Below are 14618 nucleotides of genomic sequence, written 5' to 3' on the forward strand. Positions count from 1 at the left end.
CCGCAGATACCTCTCGACGAGGAGAAGAATGTGGACGATGAGAAGCTGCGGCAGATGGTGGGCTGGTCCCCTCCTCCCGAGGCGCATCGCGAGAACATGAACCCAAGCGACCAGGATTTTGAGCAGATGCTGCGAGCGGGCTTCTCCCGCACACACCGAATAGAGGCCACCGAGATTGACCTCCACAAGTCATTTGTCAAGATGGGAGGAGACTCCATGAGCGCCATCCGCCTCATGAACTACCTACTTGAGAGGGGGGTGGTGGTCACAGTCGCAAACCTACTGGGGAGTTCTCGCCTGATCGACGTCGAGTGGCACATGGACCAAACGAAACAACAAATTGGCTCCTCTTCGCAGACAAAAGCACTTGAGGCCGTGCCAGAAAGATATGACGACTACGCGCTGCGATCTACCACACCCGCCCATCGAGCCACCTTTGAGCAGCGCATGCTGCGTGATCTCAGCATTGCGTCCTTGAAAGACGTCCAAGCTGTCTACCCCTGCACGTCCGTACAGGAAGGCATGATCATCGCCGTGCTGAAAGAGCCCGAAAGCTACCGAGTAGAGCTCGTCGTCGAAGCGACACCTGTCCGTGCCAACAGCGCCATAGACAGGAAAGCTCTGTCAGATGCTTGGGCGCGCACAATCCAGCGGCACGAGGCACTACGGACAGTCTTTGTGCAGAGCGTGAGGGAATACGTCCTCTTTGAGCAGGTCGTACTACGAAGCGCGACACCCCAAGTTCGCTCGCTCGAGGGACCTTGCGCCGATGCACAGAGCCAGTTGCGCTCGTGCCCACCGGTGTATTTCGACCTGACACGTCCTGCCCATCACCTTACCTTCTGTGAGGATGACCAGGGTCGCGTGTTTTGCAAGTTCGAGTTCAGTCATGCAATTGTGGACGGCACCTCCTTATCCATCATACTACAAGAACTACGGGATATATACATCGGCAGGCCGCCTCCCGAGCCCCCTCTGCGTGGAGGCGATTACCACGCCTTCCTCAGCGCTCAAGACAGCTCCTTGGAGTATTGGCGGAGACATCTGAACGGCCAGGGAGCGGCTCCCTTTCCACGGTTGGGCTCTGAGGCGGCCACAGGGCAAGCCTCGCTGGCGGTCGAGCTTGGCAGCCTGGATCAGCTGGTGTCGGCTTGCCAGACCACGGGCACTACGCCCGCAACACTCATACAGACGGCATGGGCGATGGTGCTGCGCTATTACACGCAGTCCGACGCGGTGTGCTTTGGCTATGTGACCTCGGGGCGTGATGCACCCCTACCCGGACTCGAGAACACCGTCGGCGCCTTTGTGCATATTCTGGCGCGACGCATAGTCCTCGACAACTCGCGCCCCGCCTCTGAGCTCCTTCAAGACGTGCAGGGAGACTTTATTGAAGCCCTGTCACACCAATACTGCTCTTTGAAGGAGGTCCTAAGCGCCACGTCCCAGACTGACCGAGCCCTCTTCGACACTGTCCTGTCCTGCATACACGATGATGAAGGCAAGGGCACGTCAGGAGACGCATCCGAAAGCGAGGAGATGAAGCTCACAGCGCGAAGTGAGGCGTTCCCTACCGAGTATCCCGTTTCTGCTGTCGCCATCAGCACGCCGACGTGCTTGCGCCTCCGTCTCACCTACAAGCTGGACACCTTATCCGAGACCACGGCCACGTCCCTGGTCGACTCGTTCCGCGCCGCCATCTCCTGGCTCGCCTCACACCCAGCACAACCCGTGACCGAGTGTCGGCTTTTCAGCCGTCATGATCTGGACGCCATGCGCCAGTGGCACACGAATCCGCCGCCTCTGGTAGATGCATGCTTGCACGACATGATTGCAGAGCAGACGGTTTCCTATCTTGACCGAGAAGCTATCTTAGCCCCAGAGGGTTCCTTTACGTACCGGGAGCTCGAGCGCAAGGTGACGCTGCTCGCTGCCTACCTGCAACAGCAGTACCAGATCGGGCCCGAATCGCATGTGCTGTGCTGTTTTCCCAAGTCCGCCTGGACGGTCGTGTCCATGTACGGTATCCTGAAGGCTGGGGCCGCCTACGTGCACGTCGAGACCAGGCACCCGAGATCCCGCATCGCCACCATCGCCGAGAGCTGCCAGAGTCGTTGGATCCTGACGAGCGCCGAGTCAGCAGGTCTCGTGGCAGGGGTGGTACCGAACGTGTTGACAATCGACGGCGACTTTATAGACAGTCTGGAGTCCCAGGTCAGCGCGGAGGCATTGCAGACCGCGGTGACGCCGACCAATGTGGCTTCCATTATATTCACATCCGGAAGCACGGGCGTGCCCAAGGGCATCGTCATGGAGCACGCTGCCTTTTGCAACTCCTTCATTGCCTTGGAGCGTGACATTGGCTGGACCAAGCCGTTGCGCATGTTGCAATACTCGGCCCATACGTTCGACGTCGTCTCGCTCGAAGTGTTTTACACCCTCTGGAAGGGTGGCTGTATCTGCATACCCTCCGAGCACGAAAGGGTCAACGCCCTACCCAGTGCCATACGACGCCTGAATGCCAGCGCAGCGTTGCTGACCCCGTCCGTGGCCAGTACCTTCACCCACGCCGACGCACCCTGTCTCGAGCAGCTTCTTCTCGGCGGCGAGGCGATCCCGCAGTCCGTCCTCGACAGCTGGGCCTCCCTGAGAAGAATTGGAATCTACGGCCCAGCTGAGGTCTGCACCTGTTCAGCCTGGAATCCGCACCTTGGGAGCATAGGAAAGACCACCACGCTGGGCCGTGTCTCAGGACTCGGCCTGTGGGTTGTCAGCCCCGATGACCACAAAACGATATTGCCTCTGGGCTGTGTGGGCGAGCTAGTGATCCAGGGTCCGACGCTTGCCCGTGGCTATCTCGGTCAGGCCGGCGCCGACGCGTGGCTGGTAAATGCGGCATCCTTCCTACCCAAGCTGGAGGGCGTCGATGGTCATCGAGCCTACAAGTCAGGGGATCTCGTGCGATACAACACGGCTGGTACCATTGACTTTATCGGCCGCAAGGACAGCCAGGTCAAATACCATGGACAGCGTATCGAACTCGGCGAGATTGAGACGCAACTGGTCCACATCTCACCACCAGGCGTGGGCGGCATGGTCGAACTCGTCACGCACAAAGTGACTGGCCGGCAGATGCTTGTCCTCATCTTGTGGTTTGTGGACAGCTCGCACCTAGACGTGCCGTCTGCGGGCGTCGCTCGGCCCATGGCAAAGTCGGAACTTACCCCTGAAATCGGCGAGGTGATACGGCAAGTGATGGAGAGACTCGGCAAGAGACTTCCAACGTACATGGTCCCCACGCTGGCCATCCCTCTCGCGGGTACGCCGGTCCAGACGTCGTCCGGCAAGACAGATCGCAAGCCGCTCCGAGCCATAGCCCAGCAGCTGAGCCCTCAAGATCTCGCCCTCTTCTCCTCCATAGAACGGCCGGCTGTGGCAAATGAGCTGAGTGAGACGGCCGTGGCTCTCCGTCAGCTCTGGGCCCAGATCCTCAGCATGGACGCGTCTCTTATCCAAGGCCATCACCACTTCTTTCGCCTGGGGGGCGACTCCATCGCCGCCACGAAGCTGGTCACTCTCGCCTTCAAAAAGGGTCTCGAGCTCAGCGTGGCTGCTATCTTTGCCTCCCCCATCTTGGAAGACATGGCCAGCACCACCAAGCGAGCATCATCTTTGGAACTGGCCCATCTTGCTCCCTTTGAACTCGTGCCACAAGGCGTGAGCCCGAGCGAGATAAGGCGCGTTGCTTCCGTGACCTGTGGTGTCTCTCTCAGCCAAGTCAAGGACGCGTATCCTTGTACAACACTCCAAGAGGGGCTCATGGCCATCTCGCTCAGGAATCCTCGCGCGTACATTGCTGTGGGTGCGTACAAGCTGCCGGATAACGTCGACCTGGAGCGTCTATCCTCGGCATGCACCGCGCTTGTCGAGCGCAGCGACTTGCTCCGAACACGCTTTGTCGATGTCGAGGGTGTCGGGCTGCTGCAAGTCGTGCTAGACGATGTCCTCCCCTGGGAAAGTGCCACGAGTCTGGACAATTTCCTCCGCTTGGAAGATGCCCCGCCGACGAGCCTAGGGGCGAGGATGACTCGATGGAGCCTAGTAGAAGAGGCGGGTAGTGGCAGGCATCTGGCTCTGGCAATTCATCACTCCCTCTTTGACGGCCACAGTTTGGGGTTGATGCTGCGGGAGCTACAAGACCTGTACGATGGACTTGAGCTGCCCGCCCCGCTCCCCTTCGTGCACTTTGTGAATTATCTCGCAGAGAAACGCGACGATGAGGCGGAGAAGAGCTACTGGCAAGACCAGTTCTCCAGATCCAACCCTTTCCCGCTCCCCTTTCAGTCTCACCTGCCAGCGTCACCGACCTTACAGAAGGACCTCCCCCAGGGCCAGAAGGATTTCGTGATTCCTGGCGTCAAGACGAACCACACCAGTCACAGCCTGCCAACCCTCCTCCGGGCTGCCTGGGCTATTGTCAACGCCAAGTATGCAGGGACCCACGATGTCATCTTCGGCGTCACGGTATCTGGACGCACAGCTACCGTGGCCGGGATTGACAGCATCGTTGGTCCCACCATCGCCACGGTCCCTCTGCGGATTCTTGTCGACAGAGAAACGTCTGTCGCTGGACTTCTCGAAGCGGTCCGCGACCAGATGATTCACATGTTCGACTTTGAACAGTCGGGCATCCAGAACATTGCCCGCATGGGAGGAGACACGGCCAACGCCGCCACCTTTGACACGCTCCTCGTTGTGCAGCCTCCAGGAGCTGCCAAACAGATTCAGCTCTTTGAGCAAGACCCGGTCGGATCCTCGGAGATTGGTAAGTTAGGATATGGATTTGTACTGACCTGCAGCCTCCGAGACGACAATTCCATTCACTGCAATGTCATCTACGACCAGACGCGCATCGCCAGTGAGCGCGCCGAAGGAGTGTGCGGCCACTTTCACGAGGCATTCCGCCAGGTGGCCGAAGCCAGGGCGGATCTGCCTCTTCGCGAGATCGACATGGTGACGCGAGGTGATATCTCGACTCTGCAGGCTTGGAACACGGAGACCCCCCAAGAAGTCTGTCTGTCGGTTCCGCGTTTCATTGAGCTGCAGAACGCCAGCCGTCCTGGAGCCATTGCGGTGGAGTCGGGACATGTCCGTCTTACCTACGAGGAGCTGAACTCCGTGTCGGATCGCCTGGCCTCGTACATACTATCGCGAGGCGTGAAGCCACACCAGATGATCCCCTTTTGCTTGGAAAAGTCGGCGTGGACCATTGTGGCCATGCTCGGCATCATGAAAGCCGGGTGTGCGTTTGTACCTCTTGATCCCTCCCACCCTCGCCATCGGTGGCAAGCAATATTGGAGCAAATCGATGCCAGTCTGGTCCTGGCTTCAGACAGTACACAATCTCGATTCGCCGACTTGGGTGTGGAGATGCTGGAGGTATCGGGAGATATCATCGCCAGCCTCCCTGCCAGTAGGGTGAGTTTGCCAGAGGTCACAAACAAGCATTTGGCATACGTGTTGTTCACGTCTGGCACGACGGGCAAGCCCAAGGGCGTCATGATTGAACATGGCGCGGTCTGTACCAGCTTTCAGGGTATCACGGCCTATCTAGGCTTTGATCAGTCCACAAGAGTCTTACAGTACTCGCCGTATGTGTTTGATGCGTGCTGCCTCGAGATCTTCGGGGCGTTGCTCCGCGGGGGCTGTGTCTGCGTACCAACAGAGGATGAGTGCCAACATGACATAGCGGGAGCGATCCGGAGGATGGGTGTCACCTTTACCGCGCTGACAGCCTCTCTGTCGCGGCTCTTCACACCGGACGAGGTGCCTAGCTTGAAGTCGATTCTCCTAGGAGGCGAGGCGAACACCCCCGACGTCGTCAGCACCTGGTCGGCAACCCAGGGACACGCTGGTTACGGGCCTACCGAGGCTTGCACTGGCGCGACTGCGAGACTCTGGGAGACGCCGCAAGACACCCCTTCGAACATTGGCAAGGCTGTCAATTGCACAACGTGGGTGGTGGACCCCAGCGACCCCGAGAAGCTCGCGCCCGTCGGGTGTATCGGTGAGCTCGCCATCCAGGGGCCCACGCTGGCACGTGGATACTTGGGAAGTCCGAACCAGACAGCCAGCGTCTTTCGAGACGCACCACGATGGATGCGGGAGGTCACCGCAGACACTGGACGTATCTACCTGACCGGTGACCTCGTGCAGTATGAGTCGGACGGCTCGCTCAACTTTATAGGGCGGAAAGATAACCAAGTCAAGCTCAACGGGCAACGAATCGAGCTTCGGGAGGTGGACGCCTATGTAGAAGGGCTCGCCCCGGGAATTGACTGCGTCTCGGAGATTGGCACGCCGCTCGAAGGCCGATCCACGCAGCTCCTGGCCATGTTTTTCCAGTCAAAACACGCCTTCGCGTCGCAAGAGACGTTCCCCCCTCTCGCGGACGAGGAGGTCACTTGGCTCAAGGGGCTCGCCACTGATCTGGCAGCGCGTGTCCCGGGCTATATGGTTCCCCGACTTTGGATCCCCTTGAAAAAGCTGCCCCTGACCATCGCGGGGAAGCTCGATCGCGGTGCGCTCAAGCGAGCCATTCACGATCTGGGCGCGGCGCAGATCACAAATTACAGCCTGATCACCACCGGAGATCGGAAGGCGGAGGTGACGAACGCCTGGCAGTCAAGCCTGCGAGATCTCTGGGCGTCGGCGTTGCAGTTGGAAGCATCTGCGATCGGCGTGAACGACAACTTTTTTGCACTGGGGGGTGACTCGATCGTCGCGATGAGGCTTGCCTCGAGTGCGAGGAAGAATGGGCTGGACCTCGACGTCCCCACTATTTTCGCGAAGCCTACCCTAGAGCTCATGTCCACGGCGGTGCGACGCACGATGCAGAGCCAAGACGAGGGCGCCTATGTGGTCTTTTCCTCTATACCGGGACCGGAAAGAACAGAGATTCTTGCCATCATCAGCGCGCAACTCGGCACGGTCAAAGAATGTGTCGAAGACGTCTATCCAGCTACCCATATGCAAGAGGCTCTGATCTCCTTGTCATTGAAGAACCCTGGCTCGTACGTTGCCCAGCATGTGTTCCGCCTGCCAAAAGATTTGGACGCCGAGCGTCTGTCCACGGCATGGGCGTCTGTTGTTTCAGCGTGTTCTGTCTTGCGATCGAGGATTGTGCAAGTCCACGGCGTGACCTACCAGGTCGTCCTGGACGAGGAGGCATCATGGTCTACTGCGCAGTTGGCAGACGTAGCAGACGAGAAGCAGTTCATGGCACATCTCAGAGAGAGAACCCGTGGCGATATGTCTCTCAACACAACGCTGTGCCAGGTGACATTGTTCGAAGCTGCTTTGGACAGGTATATAGTGTTGACCGCACACCATGCCATCATCGACGGTTGGTCGGTCGGTCGGATTCTGTCTTTGCTGAGCGATGCATACCATGGCGCATCACTAAGCCCTCCGCCAGACTTTGCCACCTTTTCCATCCAGGCGCGCGATGTGAACGAGCAAAGTGAGGCCTTCTGGGCCAGAGAGCTGGAAGGCGCTGAGGACTCGCGCTTCCCCCAAACGCAGGTTGACAGCCAGCAGCAGCAAGAGCAGCCCGAGACCACCGCTTTCTACAAGAGTCGCGTCAAATTGCCCAGACGTGCGAAAAGCAAGGAGACTACCGTGCCCACTCTCATCCGCGCTTCCTGGGCTCTCACGGTTGCGCAGCGGTGCGGCTCGACGGATGTGACTTTTGGAAACGTGGTCTCAGGCCGCAATGCGCCCGTCTCGGAGATTGAAGAGATTGTTGGCCCGACGGTGGCCACGATACCGTTACGCGCTCACACGCCGGCGGACGAGACCGTTGGGGCCTTCTTGAGCAAGGTGCAAGGCCAGTCTGCGCGCGCCATGCACCACGAGCAATTCGGCCTCCAGAACATTGCCAAAATCTCCGCTGATACGAGACGCGCCTGTGATTTCACCAACATTCTTGTCATCCAGCCCAGCGCACTGGCCACGGATGGAAAAGGTCTCGAGCTCCAGCCGGTGGACAACGAAGACAGCCACGCTGGGTTCATGGCCTACCCTCTTGTGTTGCAGTGCACTGTTCGCAGCAACGAGGAGATTGAGCTGGGCTTTAGCTATGTCACCAAGTATCTCAACTTGATGGTGGTCGAAAGCCTGGCAAGGCAGATGCACCTCTTCCTTGAGCAGCTTTGCCAGGCAGATGCAGCATCATGCCTCGGCCATCTCCAGACATGCCATGCTCTCGATATCAAGCGCATGAAGGTATGGAGGCCAAGCACGGTTCCAGACGCGGTATCTGCCGTGGCAGTTGGCCACCCATCCGAGCCTGCTCTCCAGGCGTGGGACGGCGGACTGTCCTATGGAGACCTCGATGTCCTCACGGACAAACTGGCAGACAAGCTGGTGGACCAGGGCATCGGCAGTACGGATCTTGTGCCCATCTGCTTCGAGAAGTCCCTCTGGGCTATTGTCGCCATGCTGGGTGTCATGAAATCCGGTGCGGCCTTTGTGCCCCTGAACCCGGACGACCCAGCGAGCCGCCGCAACGATGTGCTGTCGCAGATCCATCCCAAGGCCATCCTCTGCTCCGAGCTGATGCTTTCACGCTGCACAGGCCTCGCCAATCTCGTCATGACAGTAGGCAGGGAGATCACGACGGAGGAGAGGCGTTCTGAGTCAGCCCTGGCGAGCGCACGCATCGCAGCGGCCGACCAGGTGGCGTACGTCTTCTTCACCTCCGGTAGCTCTGGCACACCCAAAGGTGTTGTGATGGGACATGCAGCGTTCCATGAGAGTGTCGTGGGCATTGGACGTCGCATGGGACTCGAAGCTTCCAGTCGCGTGCTGCAGTACTCTGCTTTTGTCTTTGACGTCTCCCTCGCCGAAATCTTCGCCACGCTCGTCACGGGCGGGTGCGTCTGTATTCCGTCCGACAAGGCGCGTATGAACGATATCGCCTCCGCGATGCGAGAGATGGCTGTCAATTTTGCCTTCCTGACGCCGTCTGTGTCGAGGCTGCTCACGCCGGCTGCTGTACCTCGTCTAGAGACCCTCATTCTGGGTGGAGAGGCGGCCACCAGCGGCGACGTGCAGATATGGGTCGGCCATGTGCGTCTGTTGAATGGATACGGGCCCACCGAAGCGTGTATCTACAGCGCCTGTTACGAATGGCTGCCCGGGCGCGATGAGGTGTCTACAAGCATCGGTGCCGGCCTGAACTGCGCTTGCTGGATTGTCGACCCGGAGAACCACGACCGGCTCGTCAGCCCCGGTTGTGAGGGTGAGTTGCTTCTGCAAGGCTCGATCCTGGCCCGTGGCTATCTTCACGATGACGAAAAGACGGCGTCCGCCTTCGTCACCCACCTAGCTTGGGCCGCAGCGGCCGGGCTTGCACCGAGTACGCGTCTGTATAAGACAGGGGACCTTGTTCGCTACGGGGATGTGAACAGGATCGACTACCTAGGCCGAAAAGACTCGCAGATCAAGATCAACGGCCAGCGCGTGGAGGCTGGCGAGGTCGAGTACCAGCTCAAAGAGGCCTGGGCAAGTGGTCATGTCCGCGATGTTACAGTCCTGTCCATCGACAACCTTGGGCAGCGGCTTGGCAGCACTCTTGTGGCCTTTGTGTGGAAAGCCGACGAGCAGGGCGCAGAGGAAAGGGACGCCTCGTCCTTGGAGCCCGCTATTCCTCCCCAGCTTGACTCGTTCCGCGATGAGGGTGAGGCAGCGCTGTCCGTGATGTGCCGCAAGGTCGGTCAGCACATGCTTCCCACGCACTTCTTCTCAGTCAACTATATGCCCAAGAGCACTGCGGGCAAGACCGACAGGAAGAAGCTGGAACAATGGGCTCGCTCACTGCCAACGGACGTGGTCCTGGCCTCCGCCCTACCCCGTCGGCGGAGCGGCAATATTGCCTTGTCCACCGATAAGGAGAGAATCCTCCAAAGCCTGTGGAGCGTGGTTTTGAATCTGGATGCTGACTCTATCATGGCGAATGATAGTTTCCTTGCCGTTGGTGGCGATTCCATTCGCTCCATCCACCTTGTCCAGTTGGCAAGAGAAAAGGGGCTGGCTCTGACAGTGGGACAAATCTTTGAAACACCCGTATTGTCTGATATGGCCCTCCACGCACCCGCTCTCGAGGATGACGAGACCACAGATGGCTTCATGGTCGAGCCGTTTTCCATCCTCAACAGAGACCAAGATCAACAAAGCCTGATGGACCAACTGGCCGAGGCTTGCAACGTGGCTCCAAACAGTATAGCCGACGCATATCCATGCACCGCGCTCCAAGAGGGCATGATGGCGCTTTCGAACAAACAGACAGGATCCTACATGGCACAGGTTCCCTTCGAGGTTGCTGCCGACACGGACATTGACAAGCTCAGGATGGCGTGGCAATGTGCGTCGGATCGAGTTGAGATCCTTCGGACCCGAATCGTGGCCGGTCCCAAGGGAGATCTCATCCAGGTTGTCCTGAAGCCGACAGACATCGAGTGGACTAAAGTCACAGCCCCGTCGCTCGACGCCTTCATGCGAGACGGTATGCAAGCTCCCATGGCCCTGGGCACTTCGCTCTGCCGCTTCACACTCATCAAGCAGGGCAGCACAAAGTTCTTCCTATGGACAATCCACCACAGTCTATACGACGGATGGTCCATGGACCTCGTTCTGAGCATGGTCGACAAGCTCTATCGCGGGTCTGAAGTAGCGGATCACACCCCATTCGTCAACGCAATCGCTCATATTGAATCGCGAGATCTGGCCGAGCAGCAAGCCTTCTGGCGGAGCGAACTCAAGGGCCCCCCTGGCGCGTCGTATCCACCGCTCCCTGCCGTTAACTACGTCCCAAAGGTGAATGCGGTGCGGACTCACGACTTCACTGTGCAGAGGGATCAAGGATCGGGCATCACGTTTCCCACTATTCTCAAGACGGCCTGGGCTCTGCTCTTGTCTCGTTACTCGGGCACGGAAGATGTTGTACTTGGTCTCACCACTACTGGCCGTCAAATGGACGTGCCTGGCGTGCAGTCGATCATCGGCCCCCTTGTCACCACCCATCCCATGAGGATCAGGCTGCCGCCGACCTGCAGTGTTGCGTCCATTCTGGAAGGGGTGCAGAAGCAAGGCACAAAGATGATACCCTTCGAGCAACTTGGCCTGCAAAACGTCAGTAAGCTCAGCGAGGACTGTCGCATTGCTTGTGACTTTCGTGTCCTCGTGGTAGTGCAGCCTTACAAGGGCGAAGACGGGGACCAAAGTAAGAACATCATGACGCCCGTCTTCGAAGAGGGAGGCTTCGAGTCTTTCCACACCTATCCCATTGTGGTGCAGTTGTTTATCCAAGCCCACAATGGCGTTCGTGTGCACGTCACCCACGATCCCGCCGTGATCGACGCAGACCAGGTTGAGGCCATCTGCCACCAGCTCGAGAGTGTCACCGCACAGCTTTGTGGCAGCAACGTCGAGGATGTCAAGGTGTCTGATCTGGACCTCGTCAGCCCCTGGGATAAAACCCGGCTCCTGCAATGGAATGCGTCTTGCCCCGAGCCGGTGCAGCATCTTTTGCATGAGGAAATCAGATATCGGGCCTCGAAGAGGCCAGACGAGCCCGTTCTCTGTGCTTGGGACGCCCAACTCACCTATGGGCAGTTTGACAAGCTCACGGACGCCCTGTCGGATTATTTGGTGAGAGTACACAACGTGCAAGTCGGAGATTATGTGCCACTTTGTTTTCCACAATCCGCCATGGCCATTGTGTCCATGGTGGGCATCATGAAGACTGGCGCTTCTTTCGTTCCTCTTGATCCTGCGCACCCGACAGCTCGCCAGTTGCACATCCTGGAGAAGCTCCAGGCCCGATTGCTGCTAGGCTCCGAGTCGACTACTGCGAAATGCGCTGAGCTATCAGGCAATGTTGTTCTCGTCACCTCTTCGTTTTTGAACACGTGTGCCTCCGAGGCAGACCTGTCATCCGCCAAGCACCTGCCACAGGGTCTACATCCCCAGAGTGCGGCGTACGTGATCTTCACATCGGGCTCCACGGGTGTGCCAAAGGGCCTCATCATGCCCCATTCGTCCGCCTTCACCGCTTTGAAGGACATTGGGGCCCGGATCGGACTGGGGACGAGGACGCGCACCCTGCAATTTGCGTCGTACGTGTTCGATCTGTGTATTGGCGAGATCTTTGCCACACTTCTCTCGGGGGGCGCCTTGTGTATCCCATCGCCCGAGGAACGCCTCGATGACTTCTCCGGTTTCGTTTCCCGTGCCGCCGTGAACACGCTCTGGCAAACGCCCACCTTTGTTCGTCTCTTTACACCTGCCACACTCCCCAGTGTCGATACACTGATTCTCGCGGGCGAGAGCGTGACGCGGGACATTGTCGCCGACTGGGCTGAGCATGTTCATCTCTGGAATGCCTGGGGTCCTAGCGAGTGCTGCATGGCCAGCACATTGCACAAGTTCACTTCCCCCACGGATTCTCCCTCGACCATCGGCCGCTCTGTTGGAGGCCTGTGCTGGGTCGTGGACCAGGGTGATCACTCCAAGCTGGCTCCCGTGGGCTGTATGGGAGAAATTGTCATCACAGGCCATACTATATCCAAAGGATACCTTGGAGCGCCTGAGCTGACCGCAGACGCATACATAGAAACGCCTCCTGCCTGGCTGTCTTCTCTCAGCTCAACCATCGAGTCACGTCTCTACAAGACGGGCGATCTCGGAAAGTTCAACAGCAATGGGACCTTGGAATTCCTCGGCCGAAAAGACACGCAAGTCAAAATGCGAGGCTTCCGCATAGAACTGGCCGAGATTGAATTTCATCTCAGGTCTCATTCTGCACCCATCCAGGATGTTGCTGTGGAGTTGATCCAATCTTCTGCGGCTGCAGGTCGCGATATGCTGGCCGCGTTCTTTACGTTGAGCACGGAGAGGTCCAACACGCAGCCAACAGACCAGCCAGACCCAGCTTCTTTGCTCCTCCCTATGGATAGTGTGCTTCGAGATGAGCTCGCCACCTTGTCCGGCCTTCTCGGCACCGTCATGCCGTCGTACATGGTCCCGGATCTCTTCGTTCCTCTGCGCGAAATCCCCGTCATCACCTCCACCAAGACCAACCGAACGGCGCTGCGGGCTTTGGGAGAATCCTTGTCCCAAGGGCAACTGAAAACATACAGCCTTGCGGAGACGACCAAGCGCACAGTGTCGACAGACGAAGAAAGACTGCTGGCGTCAGTCTGGGCTTCCATCCTAAACATTACAGTAGCCGACATTGGAAAGGATGACAATTTCCTCCAACTGGGAGGCGACTCTATTGCAGCTATTCGCTTGGCTTCTGCCGTACGAGAGGCTGGATACTTTATTGGGGTGTCGGATGTCTTCGCTGACCCCCGGCTTTCCCAGCTGGCGTTGCGCATGGCGCCCTTGGAGGAGTCCGAGCAAGATCAAGAAGACGTCTCTCGATTTGGTCTTCTCGCCCCAAATAAAGACCCGAACCATCTTGTAAGGTCTATTGCGAGTCGATACGACCTTGACAAGGACGCCATAGTCGATATTTACCCTTGCACCGCCCTCCAAGAGGGCATGATGTCTTTGACGTCGAGACAATCCGAATCGTACATTCAACGCCATGTGTTCAAGCTACCACGTGAGCTCGATATGCGTCGGTTGCGAAGCGCCTGGGATGCAACCGTCGCTGCCAACGACAGCATGCGCACCCGCATAGTCCAGGGACCAACTGCACAGCTACAGATTGTTCTTGACGAACAGCTAAGATGGGTCGAAGAAACGTGTCTTGATGTCGGAGAGTACCTGGAGAGCCATCCCAAGCCATTCCTCACCTACGGCAACCCCCTGTCGTCGTTTGTTCTCCTTCGAGACCGCCATGGTGATGCCTACCTTGTGTGGGTGTGCCACCACGCGCTCACAGACGGCTGGTCACTCGGTCTCGTGCTGAATCAAGTTCAAAACATATACATGGCGGAAGAGAGTGTAGGCATCTGGGGAGATTCCACGACGCCCACAAAGGCACCGTTCTCCAAGTTCATTGCCTACCTCCAAGGGTGTGATGCAAACGACTCTGCCAAGTTCTGGGAGTCCCAATTGAAACCCATCAACAACGCTCTTCCAACGCATTTCCCACCAGCGCAGAAACATTCGAGCAGTCTGGAGCATTTGCCACACCATTTGACAAGTCACAAGACGTTTCCGCTGCCACAGTCAAACGAAGGCGAAGTGACACTTTCAACTATTCTCCGAGCGGCCTGGACTCTCGTCCTTTCCCAATGGTCAGGATCCAAAGACATACTATTCGGGTCGGTGATGTCCGGGCGAAACGTCCCCGTGGCGGGCATAGAGGACATTGTCGGACCCACGATCACCACAGTTCCTGTGCGTGTGGCCTTGCCTGGCGATACGACCACAGCCAGAGCCTTTCTCCGTAACATCCAGCTTCAAGCCAACGAGATGACGCCCCATGAGCATTTTGGCGTCCAGAACATTGCTCAGCTCAACGCATCGACGCGCGTCGCGTGTGGCTTCCGAAACCTCTTTGTGGTTCAACCTCTGAACCGATACACCAATGATCTTGGCAT

General features: G+C 58.1%; 1 protein-coding gene across 1 annotated transcript in view; it reads left to right on the forward strand.

Annotated features, from left to right (window-relative positions):
* Nucleotides 1-126: 126 nt before the first annotated feature.
* The window catches only part of F5Z01DRAFT_615677 (uncharacterized protein), a gene marked incomplete at both ends in the record, with an annotated part of 28263 nt that continues 13771 nt past the window's right edge, over nt 127-14618 (forward strand). Inside the window, one exon of the mRNA XM_046260873.1 lies at nt 127-14618. This exon is cut by the window's right edge and continues 13771 nt beyond it. Within this exon, the coding sequence (XP_046122213.1) occupies nt 127-14618 (14492 nt within the window).

This window comes from Emericellopsis atlantica (assembly GCF_019669845.1).
Source record: "Emericellopsis atlantica unplaced genomic scaffold F5Z01scaffold_3, whole genome shotgun sequence".
Taxonomy (NCBI): Eukaryota; Fungi; Ascomycota; class Sordariomycetes; order Hypocreales; family Bionectriaceae; genus Emericellopsis; species Emericellopsis atlantica.